The 19,632-nt window shown below is 43.7% G+C and overlaps 1 protein-coding gene across 1 annotated transcript in view; it reads right to left on the reverse strand.

Annotated features, from left to right (window-relative positions):
- Positions 1 to 16,227, reverse strand: part of slc22a23 (solute carrier family 22 member 23) — a 28,490-nt gene extending 12,263 nt beyond the window's left edge. Inside the window, exons 1-3 of the mRNA XM_084354527.1 lie at positions 14,826 to 16,227; positions 12,112 to 12,215; positions 10,099 to 10,253 (exon numbers count right to left, since the gene is read on the reverse strand). Of these exons, the coding sequence (XP_084210653.1) occupies positions 10,099 to 10,253; positions 12,112 to 12,215; positions 14,826 to 15,254 (688 nt within the window). The 5' untranslated portion in view covers positions 15,255 to 16,227. The remainder of the gene's footprint in view (positions 1 to 10,098; positions 10,254 to 12,111; positions 12,216 to 14,825) is intronic.
- Between the last annotated feature and the right edge of the window lie 3,405 nt (positions 16,228 to 19,632).

A 19,632-nucleotide genomic window follows, 5' to 3' on the forward strand; every position in this document is an offset into this window, starting at 1 on the left:
AGACCACATGGCTGTAAAGATGGTCACTGTGTAAGATTAGGCGATTATCGAGTCATAACTTCTTGCTGTGACTTGGCCGGGAGACATTACTAACTAGACACAATCTGATATCACTGTGTTGGTGTTGTTCCTGAAACATCGTGAATAATGTTGCTCCGGGACCATAACTGCAACTTACCAATCATGCTTTTGTACTGTCACAGCTTTGTGAGTCAGGGGAAAAGACCATGGGAGAAGTTATCCTTTATAAGACGTGTTAAACGTTGGGAAAATGTATGTATGTCTTTTGTTTCCTAAGCCTAAACAAACCAAAAAACTGACAATAAACTAAAAATAAGTCAACTTAGTGTGAAAGAACCGACCAGTAGAACAATATGTTCCAATGGAGACACAAACGCTGGTCTCCTGGGTGAGAGTCCTATTCTCAACCTATGAAGCCACAACAGCTTGTTCAAGTGTAGACATTGTTGCTTTTTCATAATTACAAAGATTGGTCTTGGAGCAACATTAATTATGATGTTCCAGGAACAACACCAACACAGCGATATCAGATAAACCACAGACTAATCAACAGTCCCCAAAAAATCATGACATGCTGTTTCACAATGTGCGTGATGTCAAGGATCAACCTCTAGGAACAAGAGTGTGAACAAATACTGACTGTCTCGAGTTTGGAAAAGCCTAAAAAAACAAGCAAGACCTCTCTTCATTTTCACAGTTTGTCCTTGCAATACCAACAACATCATTCCTCTTTGCTTCACCACATTTACGGTTGAAAAATTCTCGGTGCTCCTATTGGTCATCGTTGGAAACACATTGGTGAATTTGTCCTGTGAGACAAAACTAATTCTGACACTCTGACGCTCTTTCTGACAAGATGAGGCGTCCCCTATGATTCACTACAGGGGATAAAATCCATGTAGTAAATGTTGAGATTTGACTTTATGAAATAGTAAACTGGCTATTGAGATTTCTGACAGTTTGTGAAACAAAACAAGGAGTTTGAAGATGTCACATGGGGCTTTAGACAAAAAAATATCAAATACTTTTGATCTGCTGGTGGTGACAGAGAAGTAAGAGGATCGGCAAAATGATTACAGTTCATCCTGATGGGGACTCAACTGTCTGTACTTAATTCAAAGGCAATTCATTATAGTTGTTCTTAAAGTTGTTGAGATATCTTGTCTTGACCAAAGAGGTCGACAGATGCGAGTATATGCCGATTTTCTTTGTTTTATATCAGCTGTAAACTGAATGGCATTTTATAGACTAAACAAAATGAATCAATAATGAAAATGGTATTCTGTTGCTGCTTTAGCTGAATGACTCTATAGAAATGCAGGGATGGGAAGCTGAAGGTTTGACAAGGGCACAGCATGACAGGACAGTCCGTCTACTCAGCTGAGTCAGCAGCAATCATCCCCCCAGCTCATGAACACACACACACAAACAAACACACACACACATACACACACACACACACACACACACACACACACATTTATGTACAGTATACTATTTGTCTTTGTCATTACCTACACGTCTCTCAGGAGCAGTGACAGGGAGGAGGAGGCAAAGACATTAACCTTGTAAAAGGAGCTGCAGTCTAATTCCTTCGGGTCCACATAAACCTGATTCACTGAAAATCTTTGAGGACTGGATGCTGACTCCCCGCAGGCCTTGAAAAGTGGCTCTGAATATTTTGTAGCTTGCTGCAGCAGCTCCAGTCAGCTGGGATTCACAGCATGTACATAGAACGTTCAAATGTTGACAGTATTGTGGGAAAAACTCACCAAAACATCTATAGAAACTTTTAAAATGACTCCTGCAGTATAGTCCACTCCTCTACTGTTGTTTGTTCCAACCCAGAGCTGTTCTCAAGTCTCTCTTTGGCAGCACGTTCAGGTCCATGTGTCTGAAAGACTCAAGTCCTTGAGGGGAATTCCAAGTCAACTGAGCTGTCTTAAGTCAACAGTCTTATGAGAAAATTCCAAGTAAATTGCAAGTCTTTTCAGTCTTTGAGTGCTGATGATTTTGTGACAGCTTATCTTTTATCTTTCTGGATTTACCAAGTCAAAACTCGACTGCACATTTTAATTGGCAGTCAAGTCTCAAGTAAAGTCCCTCAGAACAGAGTTACAATGGTAATGGGACAGCACTTCAAGACCCTGGCCACTAGCGGTACTTAGACTAACATTAGCTACCTGTGTTCCTACCCTGCCTTCTGCACTGATATTAGAAGAGTGATACCAAGTACAGCAACTTCAGCAACTGGACTTGAGTTACATTTTGGCTGTCATATGCCATCAAAGGAGGCAAATGCAATATTGAAATGCTTCAAAATGTGAGACTGTTGTGCAAATCAGCAGGAACAATGAAACGTTAGCTAGCTAGCTAGTTAGCAACCAAGACATCAGCAAACTAGCAGCGATCGTTTGATGCTTATTATAAAGAAGAGGACCAAATATATTGAAACAACAGAGCGCTCTCATGTTGTGGTCCACTGCACGCAGAACTCGGAAAAGTGCAATGGAATGGTCACCCAAGTCGGAGTTCGAAGGCGGAAACTCTCGCAGCCCGAGTTCGTCGACATAAACACAGATGACATCACAGCAGTATGGCGGTGCACCAAGTGAACAATGACTTTTTTAACTCTTCATTATTTTTTTACTTTATAGTGTTTGTTCGTGAAAAGTGCAGTAAATACAACTTTGTAGTTGTAATTTTCACTTTCATAAAATCAACTCAATCAGCTGCTGTACAACCTCTGTTTGATGGCGAGCCATGAAACCCTAACACTTCTCCCTTTCCCTCCATCCCATCAAGAATCGGGAAACCCTTCCCCCAGACGTGGATGCAAAATGAAGGTGTAAGGCTATGTGGTAGGGGCGGGGGTGTTTGGGGATTTTACCCTAGTCTCAAGTCTATAGCTCTGTTCTAAACACTCACAGTTTGTCACACTATATCACTTTCTCAGAGCTCTAAAGCTCCACATGAAGTAGCATCATTTTTTGGTGAAGCCATGATTGTTAGGGACATAGTTAGCTCACAGATCAGTGGCAGAGGAGTGGTCGATGTTGCAGCAGTAGGAATGGGAACTGATAAGATTTTATTAATATCAAACCCATTGTTTATTTGATTCTTGCTGCTAGTTTCCAACAGTGTAGACATCATTGTTTGCAATGTGCAGCTGTCAGAAAAACATGCTGTCCATAAAGGAACTGATCAACTCTGAGGCATATGATTCAGACTCATTCTTGACTCTCATGCTGCAGTAGTTTGGAAAGTTTCCATGGATGTTTGAGGCACTTTTTTGCAATGACTTTGAGTTGCCTTTGTAACTGCTATAAAGCTGACTGCATCTGCTGTGTGCTGTGAAGGAGCAGCCTTTAAACCAACAGTGGGTGAGCATTTAATACTTAAAAGACAGATTTTCAGTGAAGTATTCCTTAAAGATTTGTCTTTAAATACTTTCTCACCCAAACAACACTTGTATTAACATATTTTTCAGATGAGTTTGGATAATGGACAGCCACGATAACCAGATGGAATTACATACAGTACATTGTTCGCAAATGTGGGAAGAAAAATGAGTAAAAGAAATGAGGAGACAACAGCTCTTTGCTTACAGCTCCCAGAGGATGGCCCTGAGGTAGCTGTTAAATTACAAACTAATAAACCCCGCGCAGGACTGCTGCAACAACCAAATATACACAAAACACACACACATCAACACACTTACATTAGCAGAGCAAACTAAAGCCTCTACTGGCAGCTCCAGTGGAGTTTATTATGCGCTGCGTGCCGCAGAGAGATAACCGAACGATGAGAGATTTCAAATGAGCCTCGAGAAAATGAGAAAGTAAGGCTGAGCGTGCTGGTAGTAATAAAATGGTTGAGAGAGGGAGGAGGAGGAGGATGGGATGGGATGGGATGAATGGGGCAGAGGAGAGTCGAGGGACGCATGGAGTGAAAATGGAAAGGCCAAGAGAGCTGCTGGATTCAGAAATAGAAATTCAGCACTGCTTTTACAGGGTGAAGGAGGCAGGCAGAAAGAGCCTTTCTGTGGGGAGATGAGCACGATAACACAGATGGAACAGTGCAGCCACAGCATTAACACATGCATTACATCAGCAGTACAATATATGAGTGCTACATGCATATTTTTCTGGTTATGTGATTTGCTTCTCTACAATAATACATCTGTTTACTTTGCATCATGGAACAGTTGCAGGACACTGATGTGTTTTGGTAGCGTTGGCTCCATCTTTCCGCATGTTGGATTTGAAATGAAACAGTTACTCTGGTGTTAATGCGCTGGCTTACAGCTTTAATTAGAGGCTGTTTACATTCATAATGGGTGTAAACATCTGGCCCTGTTTACACAAATTCCCTCATTTTAGCGCAGTGCAGCAGGATAATGATACTTAACATACAAACAAAGCAGCCAAGGATTTTTTAAGTCCAAACGCTAACATGCCAAGTCCGTCACATGACCTCAGTTCAATCAAGTGTTTCACCTGCTGAAGACCAGATGGAAGGTAAAAAACCCAGAAACAAGCAAGGCGTGAAGTACAGACCTGAAAAATCTCCTCATTGCACAAGAAAAAAACGCTCCGGTGTGTACACAGTACAGTGGGTCAAAGTCAGATTGGTTGATTTATTATAGAAATTTATTTTACAAATAGAAACTAAATTGCCGGCTTGTTCACAGCTGTCTGACCGCTCATGTTTCTTGCCCTGCAGGATTTCTTTTAAGCGATGTTGCCACACAATCCTTAATGTGCCCAATCTCATCGGATCTCACAAGCTAAGAAGGGTCGACCCTGGCTGGGAATACCAGGTGCTCTACATTGAGTGAGTACAATCTTATTATTACCAATAGGAACAATAGTTAGACTAAGAATAGCCCTTGTTGTAATAAACCAGAATGTTTTTTGTCTAATACAAGTTTATTCAGCTTGTCCAATTTCTGTGTGCCCCTTAGCAGATGTTTGAATACACTGTTTCAACTGATTTCACCATTTACACAAAATTTATGAAAGAAAATTGTCAACATGTCAAAGTTCACAAATACAGTACACAGTAATCTATATAGGCTACTTTACTGTATTGTCTGTGGACAAAGTCCCCAGACTCCCTTTAAAAATCACTCAATTATGTGAGTTGATGAGAAATTAAAAAACCTTGTGAAATGCTGTCTCTGAAAAACTCTTAATTATTAAGGGCTTCTTGTAAATTCTGCAAATGTTCTACATTACTTTCTTTTGTTCTGTCTTAATGATGTCAGTTTGTCTCACTTGAGACAGATTACCAGGTCTGAACAGTCCCAATGATTAGAGATACAGTGTCCATTGTCCAGCTACACTGTGTTAAAAAGAAGCTACGAGTCCAGTGTTCAGTCAGTGTGAATGTGAGTACCTTTTGATTAAAGCTGGAGGTCAGGACTGCAGCCTCATTTTTTTTTATTTCAGTCCTTAACTGCACTACAGAGCCAACACAACGAGACAAAGTGTCACTGCCAAAAACCCAATCGACTGCCTGTGTCTGTCCTGCAGGCTGACTGATGTACCTCCACTGGCAAACAGTAAAAGCACAAACAAGGTACACTGATGAGAAATTTCATATTCAGAGTCCAATCTGCATCTGTTAAAACTGGGTTACATTCCCCCACAGCTCACGTGTTAGTACAGTTTGTATTCAGCCTTAGAGGAGGTGTTCATTGGAAGCATCTCCACCATACGTTGTGTGCTGCTATTCTACATGTTGTTACTGTTAATGGGACGGCAGCGTCCATTATCTGCTGTCATAGTGTGAGGTTACTTCAAAGAGGGTCATTCTGTGGCAGCGAGCCGACCGGTCCTAACCCTGCTGTATTCATCTACACACCACACCAGCAACACACACACCACACCAGCAACACACACAACACACCAGCAACACACACACCACACCAGCAACACACACATCACACCAGCAACACACACATCACACCAGCAACACACATCACACCAGCAACACACACATCACACCAGCAACACACACATCACACCAGCAACACACACAACACACCAGCAACACACATCACACCAGCAACACACACACCACACCAGCAACACACACATCACACCAGCAACACACACATCACACCAGCAACACACACACCACACCAGCAACACACACATCACACCAGCAACACACACAACACACCAGCAACACACACATCACACCAGCAACACACACAACACACCAGCAACACACATCACACCAGCAACACACATCACACCAGCAACACACATCACACCAGCAACACACACATCACACCAGCAACACACACATCACACCAGCAACACACACACCACACCAGCAACACACACATCACACCAGCAACACACACAACACACCAGCAACACACACATCACACCAGCAACACACACAACACACCAGCAACACACATCACACCAGCAACACACATCACACCAGCAACACACATCACACCAGCAACACACACATCACACCAGCAACACACATCACACCAGCAACACACACATCACACCAGCAACACACATCACACCAGCAACACACACATCACACCAGCAACACACATCACACCACCAACACACACATCACACCAGCAACACACACATCACACCACCAACACACATCACACCACCAACACACACATCACACCATCACACAAACAACACACACATCACACCAGCAACACACATCACACCACCAACACACACATCACACCAGCAACACACACATCACACCAGCAACACACATCACACCACCAACACACACATCACACCATCACACAAACAACACACACATCACACCATCACACAAACAACACACACATCACACCAGCAACACACATCACACCACCAACACACACATCACACCAGCAACACACACATCACACCAGCAACACACATCACACCAGCAACACACACATCACACCAGCAACACACATCACACCAGCAACACACACATCACACCATCACACAAACAACACACACATCATACAACTATCACACACATCACACCAGCAACACACACATCACACCATCACACAACCAACACACACATCACACAACCAACACACACATCACACCATCACACAAACAACACACACATCACACCACTAACACACACATCCCACCACCAACACAGACATCACACCATCACACAACCAACATACACATCACACCATCACACAAACAACACACATATCACACATCACACAAACAACACACATATCACACAACCAACACACACATCACACCATCACACAACCAACACGCACATAGCACAACTAACACACACATCACACAACCAACACACACATCACACCATCACGCAAACAACACACACATCACACAACCAACACACATCACACCATCACACAAACAACACACACATCACACAACTAACACACACATCACACCATCACACAAACAACACACACATCACACAACTAACACACACATCACACCATCACACAAACAACACACACATCACACCACCACACAAACAACACACATATCACACAACCAACACACACATCACACCATCACACAACCAACACACACATAGCACAACTAACACACACATCACACAACCAACACACACATCACACAACTAACACACACAACACACCATCACGCAAACAACACACACATCACACAATTAACACACACATCACACCACCAACACACACATCACACCACCAACACACACATCACACAACCAACACACACATCACACCATCACACAAACAACACACACATCACACCATCACACAAACAACACACACATCACACCATCACACAAACAACACACACATCACACCATCACACAAACAACACACATGTCACACCACTAACACACACCTCATACCAACACACACCTCACACCAACACACACCTCACACCACCAACACACACCTCACACCAACACACACCTCACACCACCAACACACACCTCATACCAACACACACCTCACACCACCAACACACACCTCACACCACCAACATACAATCCACACAACCAACACACACCTCACACCACCAACACACACCTCATACCACCAACACACAACCCACACAATCATAACACACCTCACACCAACACACACCTCACACCACCAACACACACCTCACACTAACACACACCTCACACCACCATCACACACCTCACACCACCAACACACACCTCACACCACCAACACGCACCTCAGACCACCAACACACAACCCACACACACCTCAAACCACCAACACACACCTCATACCACCAACACACAACCCACACAATCAACACGCACCTCACACCACCAACACACAACCCACACAACCAACACACAGCTCACACCACCAACACACACCTCATACCACCAACACACAACCCACACAATCAACACACACCTCACACCACCAACACACACCTCATACCACCAACACACACCTCACACAGTCAACACACACCTCCTGTGACTTGGACTTAAAAGGCCACAGATGAAAACCTCATTTATGTTGGTTTGTATACATCACAGATTAAACTCAACTCTACAGAGTCTCTTGCCAGACGGCTCAGAGGCGTCCATTTTGTTTGTTTGTTTTTAGAAGCGGTTCAGCCAAGATTTATCAGGAACTCCTGCTGAGAGGGACAAAACCCACCCCAGCGCCCGAGCTCAAAGTCTGCCCTTGTCTCACGCATAATGTATGACTAATCTGCTACTGCTACTGACGGAGAGAGAGGAGGCCTGCAGCGGGAGGGAAAGAGGGAGACGGCAGCAGGAGAGGGGACAGTGGGGAATGCAGTGTGGGGTGAGGGCGTTATCGGGAGATATGAAAGTGCTGTCAGACAGTTTGGTGTCATTAAGAACACCTTGGCCACGGGCTGTTCTGCAAGGCTGCAGAGGGGGCATGAAGGAATACATTTTAGATGGGGAGGAGGAAAAACAGAGCTTCTGTTGTGCTCTCTAACAAACAAAACTGCTCAGTGTCAGCACCACAAACAGTAAGAATTAAACCAGACAATGTTAAATTCTTAAATTAGCCTGAATGTACTGTAATTTGAAATGTAATCAGCATACCCACTATTTAAAAACACAGTCCTCTCTGCAATCTCACATTGAGCATCCTCCATTAGTCTCTGAATCCATTACACATGTTTCTGGGGTTTATTGTCGATATTTCATATAAGAATAAATGGGCATCTATAATAGAATTTTCTATCAGTGGTGAAACCCAAACTTTAACAACAATTTTGTTTGTTGGCCAACAAAAAAGCTGCAGCTGCTGAGAGGTTTTACCTGCATGTCAGCGCATGCAATACATAATTTAACTGTTGGGTTCTCCCTTATTCATAATATCCATCAACACCATGAATGTATTATTTAGACCTGGATACAACGGTGCCGCTCAGCCAAGCTTCCAATTTTCCCCAGTGGACGCTCACAGTATAGGCCTCATAGTGCACCGTTATCTAACAGACTATTATGAGTTTTGGAGGGAGAAAATCCAGTGAGCTGCACAACCAGGAAGTAAACACTGAAGCTAGAGAACTTTTTTGGCATGATGGTGTGATTTTTTCGCCTACCACTTGCATTTATGAAGTGTGTTTGAAGAGATTTCAAAATATAGAGATATACATAGCCTAAAAACATCACTATTTTATTGTAAATATATGGCCCAGCCCTATCTGGAACAATAAAATGTATAAAATAAACATAAAAACTTCTTAAGAAGCAGAAGATGATAGAGAGTACCCCCTCACCCGAAATGTATCATCTCATTAAAGACAGTAAAATGAAAATATTCAAAGCCAAAATATCCAAATGTGAGGCTCGGGTTTAGGTCCTTTAGATTTCCGCAAAATGACAAGCAAAAATGTTCATCAAAAGTTTTGCAAGAGAACACAATTATTTTTTTTTTTCCCTCAAAGAATGTCCCTTCCAGGGATCAAAACTAGTCAAGTATTAATAATCAAATAAACACAATAAAGGAAAGATGATGAATGAGGACACACGGGAGCTGGAAAGCACCATAAAAAAACAGACAGGGACGAGGAAGTGGAAGCAGGTACTTACTGAGCACGTAGAGGGAGAGAGCGAGGCCCGCCAAGCAGAAACCCTCAAAGAAGCGCAAGGTGCTGAACATGGTGACGTTTACAGAGAAGGCAACACTCAGACCGAACACCAGCATGAAAAGCACCGAGAGGATCAACACTGGGTGCCGACCAAACCTTAGAGACAGAGAGGAGCAGAGGAGAAAGACGGAGCAAAGTGTTTAGAAACTGTCACAAACTGAGAAATGAAGCTTTTGATGTGCAGTCAGCTGAAAGAAACCGTTCCCCTCATTGTTCCCGCCAGACTCTCTGGACTTCCTGGTTTCAGGGGGGTCAGTAGGTCATTGGGTCAGGTCAGAGCTGAGGCCTCGCCGGCCTGCACATTTCTTTACATTGTTTCCATAGATACTGATCCCAAACACAAGGCTGGGACTTTTTTTCCCACGAAGCAGCTCAGGTGGCTCACAGGCTGCAGATGTGACCTCAATGGATTTAACAGCCTTAAAGGGTCAGTTCACACAATTACAAATAACACTTAGCCATGCAGGAAGATTTGGTTTCTAATGTTCAAGTTTTGCGATCATTTAATAGCAAGATTTCTGTCTGAAAGCAAATTTCTTGGTCTGAATTTATTGTAACCATCTTCTACTTAAGAAATTGCCCCAATTGACAATAAAGTCTGTTGATAAACCATCTTAATCAGGACATTGGGCCTGATGCAAGAAAGAACCATAGCAAAAGATTTGTTCTTGAGAGGCATGTAGGTGTGATATCTTGATTACCCCGATTTTCTCATACTTAGGTACTTGCCAACACACCGAAGGCAAGAGGCGGCTTTACATTTCAACTTTGGGGCATTGATGATGCTAATCAGCATATCTAAGGAACGGGCACATACTTGAACAGATGGAATTCATCAGGCTGAAATAAACGATTTGCTACAGCTTTGTCCTGTTAGGAGAGTTTGATGAACTTGAAGCACTTGTATGAAAAAGCCTCACAAAGAAAGTAAGAGAGATTTAAGAGAAGAATGAAAGTTTTCTTGCATGAAGCCCATTGTTTCTGGGAAGAGACTTTACTAGTTGCGTGGCTCTCGGGATGGCAGTGTTTGTCGACTAAGCGGTTTCTCGGTGCAGATAGAAATTGAAATTTGTCAACAAATATCATGTGGATTGCAAAGGCGCAAATCAAAGGGAGGACACGGGGGACACAATCCCCCCATCCTCGGAAATATATGATTGTTCCCTCCCAATACATCACTTTAATCACACCTACTTAATTTCAATAGTATTCATAACACTCGATTAAAGCACTTGTGCCTTACAGCCCTCTGTAGTGGCACATGATTCAGATTCAGTATGTGTTTGACAATCTGTTGTTGTCGTTGTGGCTGACCTCCAGTAATAAGTTCAAACAGAGGATATGTCAGACACTTCTTTAATTCTCCCACTGAATACAATAAGAGCACATTCATAATCGTCACCAGTCTTCATTTTTCTCTGCACTGAATTAAAGGTTGCTCTTTGTGTAAGATAGCAGTTCGCTGACATTTGCTAGCGAGCCACAATTACATCAGCCAGTGTTTGCAGCTACGTTTGGCGTTTCCTTCAGGAATTCATGTAAATTTCAAAGTTGATATTAGATTTTCAGCTCTGGTTGATCACTGTGAGATTTGGTGTGGATCTTCATGGTCCCTAGAGGAAAACTCCCAAACACTTTGTACGGATAAATGCATCCACGTCTACATCCACAGTTGGCAACTCTTTTTCTTTCAAACTACTCATCAATACATGGACTAATCCTTGCATATATAAAGTATAAGTACTCACTAGCATGGTTGTCAGCTGTTTGTTTGTTTAACTAAATAGAATTTTAGAGGTTTTAAGCGCATAAACAAAACTTCTTTTACCATCATTGTTTTGGGTCAGAGGCAGAAGTCTTTGTGAATCTTTGTGTGTAATTTAGATGACCGGATCATATAGGGTTAACAGACAAGCTGTGTAGAGGCACAAAACACATGAAAGTGGCAGCTTACCAGTCGGCCATGACACCCATCACTAGGTAGCCAAATATGGAGCCCACCAGCAAAGAGAACTTGGCAATGTGCACTTTCCAGGCTGAGTCACACACCAGGTTCCACTGAAACAGAGAGGAACACCAGTCAACTTTTCAGAGAAAACCACCCACAACAAGATGAAAGGGAATTAAACATCAGCAGCTGAGCAGATATAATATGAGAGCTGCAAAGAAACAACAAGAAATGTGGGCTTCTCCCATCACAAGTCTGTCAAACTCTGACTCACTGTTTTGATAATTCATGAAGGTTGATGAGTGTGCAAACATGCTACGAGCGCTATTGAAATATTCAAATGTGCATCTTGAGGGAAAAAAGAGAAAACACGAGTGTGTGTGTGTGTGTGTGTGTGAGAGAGACAGAGAATGAGAGAGAGAGAGCAGCGTGTGTGTGTGTGAATGTGGGCGCGTGTCTATAATAACAGAAATCGATAGCTTTCCACTCTTTCCTCTAAGCCCATGGGTCAGTGCACACACCGCTGCTGCAGCTCTCAGCATCTGAAACTCAGCCAAGGACACATGTGGAAGCACGATGTGTACTCTGTGTTTGTGCACGACCCTGAAAGTATCTCCGAGGGCCCGGCAGAGCGATTCAGCAGTGTGTGAAAGTAGTGTTGGTGTTAAAACATGATTTACAGAGCTCCCCGCTGTGCCTCCGACTGTGCAGAGGAGAGGATAGAAGGAGGTGATTATTGGTTATGACTTATGGTTTTGGTTGTGAAATGGCCGGCGGTGATGTGGAGAACTCAGTCAGTGTGGGTTTATTATGTACGGACTTTTAGCAGCAAAGTTATCTGAGAAAATAGATATCATTCATGCACACATGCCTGAGCCGGGTGATGGGTAACGATGATATGTCGACACAATTTTAATATGTTACTAACTCTGTTGTCTAAATTAGATTCTAAGCAAATTCAGTTATTAAAGTTTCATATTTTACACAAGTACATGTCAGGATTAACCTTCTAGGGGTCTCAGGGGCCCCGTTCCTTCCACTGTCTGTACATTATGTACAGTTTTTCTTTGCTAGGCTCAGGATTACTTTAAAACTGAAATAATGAAGGTCTTAAAACTGGATTTTGACACAATGACCCTGTACACAACATGGTGCAAGGTACATTTATAATGTCAGTGCTTTAAAGGAACAGTTCAACCAAAAATGAAAATGAAATTGCATTGCTGATGGAAAGTCAGGTGTTTCCCCTGAACAACTGAAGTAGCTGGGAAAAAACAATCAAAAACATAAAATGGCTGTGTTAAGATCGTCTGCTGTGAGTCCAGAATTGAAAACACTTCATTCACACCCTTGACGTGCAGTTAAGTTTGCACACCGACATGCACACCAACACTTTTGGCTTAGCAGCTACAGTGAAGACTTTGGCTTAAAAAATGTGTAAACAACGTCTTTTCAGATCAATTTGGGATCTCGGGGCATTTAGAGACTTGGATTATGCCGGACGAGCTGTTTGGAGCCAATTTATATTTATTTTTGCTTCCTTTTTTTTACGTTTTAAAACAAGTCTCCAGCTACTTCACTTATTTAGGAGAATGCTGCAACGCTGTTTTACTGTGAAGCTCCAGAAATATTTTGTGGACTACAAAACGTCATCTGACTTTCCATCAGCATGAAGTCGAGTACAGAATGACTGAATTTTCATTTTTGGGTGAACTCTTCCTTTAATGTGAGATATTCCCAGAGTTAAATTAGCACAAATGGGTTAAAACAAAGCAAATCTGGAGCTTTCACAGCCCTTGGAGTTCTGGGCAAGGACACACCGATCCTCATTAAGCAGACCAGGATATCGGCCATACTGCACATTCCACATTAAAAATGTCAGCTTCACGATTTCCTCTATTAGTTACATTTACTAAGACACAGCAGGAGACACAGTGTAGAAACCATGAGCCACTCAGGATCAGTATCTGTAAATACATCAAGGTGAGATATTGAAATCAGTATCAGGAGGGAAAGTTAAGTTGGTGCATCCGTCCAGCTCTGGGACAGCTGCCCACTTTGTTCAGGTGGTAAGTCAACCTTGCATGAGTTTTTTGTGTTAAGTCATGAATATTAGTGGAGCACATTTCACTGAATGGAACATCATAGATTTGGTATTAATTTGCCATAATGATGTCTTAATGGAGACAAATTGTCCATCGGTCCAGCCCAACTCAGAGACACATACACACATGTTTGTCTAGCGTTGCTTGTGAGGACCCTAACTCCTTACCTAACCTTGACCATCAGAACTGAAATCCTTTCCCTTACCCTAACCCTAACCAAACCTAATCCTCAGCTTAACTTTAAAACTAAGTCTTAATCTTCAAACAGTCCTTTGAAGTTGTGAGGACGACCACAATGTCCCCACAACGCAGGAATGTCCTCACAAGGCAGGTTAAACGCAGAAGATAAAAATGCATGCCCGCTGCATCCTGCAGCATAGCTCTACTCATTGCTGACACACACGCACACACAAACACACACGCACGCACGTCCTCTCATATTGAGGTCAGTGGGTAACTTGTCAATCAGCTGTGTTTGTCTTGTGTATGGGGCTCTGCTCTGCTCCAAACAGAGCCTGGCAGCGATGATGAAGACACAGGGTGGTGAGGAGGATGATGAGGATGATGGTGAACATAGGGATAACACTGTGGATCTATCTGGTGCTCACTCGTTACCTTGGTAACAACATTCTGACTAAGTCCCGTCTGCAGCTCCAGCCTCCACTCCTTGCAGGCGCACAGCAGACCGATGCCGTCGCCGTATCCCTCCCCGGTGCCGTTGCCATTGAGCAGCAGCGCGGGCGAGCCGCTTGTGACTGTGACCGGCGGGGACCCCGCGGTCCAGTTACTGTGGTTTCCGAGGGGTTGCACGCACGTGCCATTGGGCTGCGCCAGAAGGAAATAATCCGAAAACTGGCTAAAGCCGATGAACAATGCCGGTATCCAGGTCAGGACCACGAGCTGCTTCTGATGTTTCCCAAAGCCCCCCAGAGACGGCAGAACCGAGCCGTCGATGTGCGGCAGCAGCCGGGGCACCGGGTGCTCCAGCGGGGTGAAGCCGTTCTCTGGCGGGTGGTCCTGCGCCTCCGGCCGGCCGGCTGCCATCACGGCCCGGCCACAAAGAGAGCAGCTGGGCGCAACAGCGGGTGAAGCAAAGCCCCCGCTCTGCTGCCGTCCGCGCACTCTGCGTTAAGCTCTCTGACACAAAGAAAGCCCAGAGCGCAGATAAATCCTGTGTGTAGCCAACAAAAGCACGATCCAAAAAATGAGGGTCTGCGCTCCGTGCAGGCGTGCAGAGGCACAGAATCACCGAGCGGTCGTCCTCATGGCGAGGGGACTGGAAGTGACCAGGGGATGTCCGAGTATAGAGGCTGTGTCAGGAGGAGAGGCTCCCGGAGAGGAGAGGGCTCGGACAGGCAGGCATGCTCACCAGCATGGGCTTTGTATTCCATGAGTACAGCTCCGGTAGCGGGATCCATCCATGAGGAGCTCAAGTGGGCCAGGCCTGCTGGTAGTGTACAAGTGAAATATGGAGCTACATCCACACTGGGATTCAGTAAACATCTGCTGCTCCTTCATCCATGTGCGCCACAGGTCTCATACCTGTCCAGACCGTGACCTCCTGGAGGTGCGCATCACTTAGCTCCACAGATCCAGAATATCTGAGCTCCCAGTCATCACCTGTCCACTGTGATGGAGCTGAGTTCAGAGACGGAGTGGAATGTGCTGCTCGGTTTGTCGCCGTCTAGTCAATGGGACACGGTGCCAAAGCGGGGCTCGGAGCGGGGATGGGGGAGACCAAGCTCCGCCCTCGCTTGGTCGCGCTATGCGCTGCGATTGGAGAGCCTTCAAAGGACGACTGCACCACTGACGGGCATCTGCAGGCAACAATGATCCTCTTTGTGTAGCCTGTGTCCTCTCCACTGAAAATCAAGCTTGTTATTTTTCAATCATTCACGTTTTCCATCGACTGATTTTGATTTATGATGAAACGATGAAGTGGAGAGGACGCTGCAGGTGTTTAAAGGCAGTGTGTGGTGGTGCTGATCGTCCCACGGAGGCTGGTTTGCGTCATGTCATTTTTTTTTTCATAACCGTCATATAAATAGGCAGTATGAGTTACTGGTTAGAGGAGACAATAGGAGGATGTTAGGTTTTTTTTTTGTTTTGGATGGTGTGTTGCCTGTCACCCACGAGGGGGCGTCCAAAGATCAGGATAGGCGTCCTTGCACCAGTTTGTCTCTGTTAATTAGATTTACAGCATAATTACAAGACAGGAAATATACTATAGCTCTCACTGCTGAGCCGTCAGCGGTGCAGCGGAGCAGAGGAGTGAGATTCAGATGTCTGCAGGCAGATATCAGAGTTGTAGGCGGTGATGTGGCTGCAGCTGCTCCCAAATGACTGAGTGTGAGTGACCTTGAGATCCAAGTGAGTGACAGATTTTCTCTCAGCAGTGGAGAAGAAGCCTGCAGCCAGAACAGCGTGTGTGTGTGTGTGTGTGTGTGTGTTAATGTGATAGCAAACAGTTTACTCCAGGTGCCTCTGAACGACACTGAGCTGGTATTCAGGGTGCGGCTGACGGTGTAACAGAGAGGTGACAATTTGTGCTCATCTGTCACCTCTTTCCTCACTCCACCCTCCTCCTCCTCCTCCTCCTCCTCAGAGACGTATTAAGAGTTAAGATCGAGGAGGAGGCTGAGAATAAACTGAGGAGTGTGTGTGGGTGTTTGTCATCTGTTACCGTCTGCCAGCCACACCCATATGAGAGCACATACCAGAGCTGGATCAGGCTTTCTCTGGGCCCCAACACAGAATGTGACCCCCCTCCACAAACACACCATTTTAAAAAAGTAGAACAAGTTAAATTAAATTAGGCTGAATTCAATTAAATGTAACTGCCAGCAATCGCTTAATCACTTTATGGTAATTATACTTGTATGAACAAATTAACATGATAATGATTTATTGCTGTTCAGTTGCTCCACACAGTGCTCTAAACTGTGCAATTGCTCAATGCATTTTTACTGTCAATTATTGTCAATTATTACCTATCACCATCATTATTTTATTCAATATTATATACAGCCTAGTTATAGTGTAGTATGAGGCACATATCTCAACATATATAGTTGCCACATATCAGAATTTAATGCACACATTTTTCATACGCTTATTTCTTGCACATATTCTCTATTTTATGCTTTCTAATAATTTCCCTCTGTTGAGACATTTCTATTCTAGAAGATAAGACCTGAGTAATCCCTCAGCGAGGAGGTTCATGTGTCACAACAGCCTGAGAGTCATAGACAGAGAGAAAAGAACAAACTGACTGAGTTAAAAATGTAAACCACAACAAGCAAGACAAAGATAAAGTGAAATAAAGACGAAGTGAAAAAAGTAATTATAATAATATAATATAACGGTAATGATGATGATGATGATGATGATGATGATGATGGTGATGATGATAAGCAGCAAATGTAACAAAACCCTATTTCTCCAGCAAAGATCAATAAAATATTTCGACTGATTCCAAACTGTTCAACATTTTAGGAAAATACACTCATTCGCTTTATTTCGTGAGTTAGATCAAAAGATAATTATAAATCGTGTATATTTGTGGAGGCGGTTAGCCTAGCTTAGCATAATGACTAGAAGGAGGGGGGAAAATTAGCCTGCCTCTGTCCAAAGTTCAAAAACACTCACCAGTGCCTTTAAACCTCACTAATTAACACATCATACTGTATCTCATTTGCTTGATCTGGACAGAAACAGAAATGTAAAAATGACAATTTCTGTGTTTCAGTGCCACCTGCAGGACATTTTTAACAGGCAGCGTTGCAATTTAAAGTCCAGTGTGTAGGATTTAGTTGCATCTAGCGGAGAGGTTGTAGACTGCAACTAGTCTCACATAGCCACATCTATGCCAAAGTGCTCTGTCAGTGCTGGAAAAATTCTGCTTTTGGGAAAAAACTGGCTTGTTTGTAAATGTTTTAAAGACATACAGTCATCTCAGGCGGCACTTAACCCAGGATGCAGAGAGGGTCTCCCTGCCTGCAAAATAGTCTTGGGGGGGAACTTGTTTTGGATATAGGGAGGCAAGCCCTGACTTTAAATCCTATATCCTCAAAAAAGAAAAGGTAACAGCAGCTAGCTTGTTTTGGTTCTTAGCGACCAGGTTAGTATCTTGCGTGTAGGCTGCTAGCTATGAGCTTGTTATTTCAAGTGGCAGAAGAGAATTTCAAAATAGTACAGTAAAATGCAGATAGTGGAAAGACGAGGGGAATACTGCCTGACAAAGTCGCCCAAAGACAGGCTTTATAACAACAGTCTGCAACCAACTGAATACCCCTCCCCTCAACCTCCCCTTCCAAGCATGTAGGTGAACCTATGGTGGCCTCTGAAAACGTGAAAAGTCCCTTTCTAGAGCCAGTATTTGGTTTGTCTATTCTGGGTTACTGTAGAAACATGGCTGACTCTGTGGAAGAGGACCAGCTGTAGATATGAAAGTCTCATTAAGGTAACAAAAACAATGATTCTTGGTTTCAGTTGATTATACACTCATGAAAACATAATTATGACACAGAAAAACACACAGAGCCTTTAGGATGGTGCTTCAACTCTTGCTCTTGTCTTCTCTCTGTGTTTGCAGCTAACTGTAAGTAAAATGGAATTTTGTAGAAGTCTTGCAGAAGCAACACCTACAACAACTATTTCTAACTAACTATTTCTTGGTGAACACAGCTGTGGAGTCATTTTGTCACCACAAGGTGACAGTCAGGCAACCAGCAGAGACGCAGCAGAGAAGCACAAAACAGACTGATAAAGTGCTGTCAGTTTGATATTTAGTTCAACTTGTGCACAATGGATACACTGTTAAGATACTAATCCATCATAATAATGTACTCTTTGTAACATTTCTGCATTAAAATGCCAAGAATGACTTGTTATCGTTATACATTTTGTTGAGTTGTGTACTTACATCATCCCAACGATGTTCACCGACTTCCTTCCTTACTCTCTGACTCTCTCTGGAAGTTAATGCAAAAGGGACTCAAATGAAACACACCTCTACCTTGAATAAGATTACAGCTGTCTCTGGACTTGAACATCATTGGAAACATTTGGGATAATATAAGTACACAGCTCAACAAAATATAACAACAGCCCCTGTAGACATTTTGATGCATAAATATGACATCTTTAAGTCACATCACAGAGAATCTCTCTAACTCTGCTGACAGACCTGGAGTGAAAGAATCCTCTGTATAGGAGGAGGTGGAGCAGCATCGTTTGTCTCCATGAGACCAGTGACCCAGATTGGTCCAGGTGTCATGTGACAGCCCTCTGATGGGCCCTCCCTCCCATTCACCCTCTCCCCCTTCCTCCCCCACCCCAGCTCTGTCTCCATACCCCCAGGAGGCATATCCATGTCACCCTGCTGCACAGGTACACTCCTGTCACAGGATCAGGGAGCGAC

Source organism: Pagrus pagrus (assembly GCF_965226575.1).
Source record: "Pagrus pagrus genome assembly, chromosome: 6".
NCBI lineage: Eukaryota > Metazoa > Chordata > Actinopteri > Spariformes > Sparidae > Pagrus > Pagrus pagrus.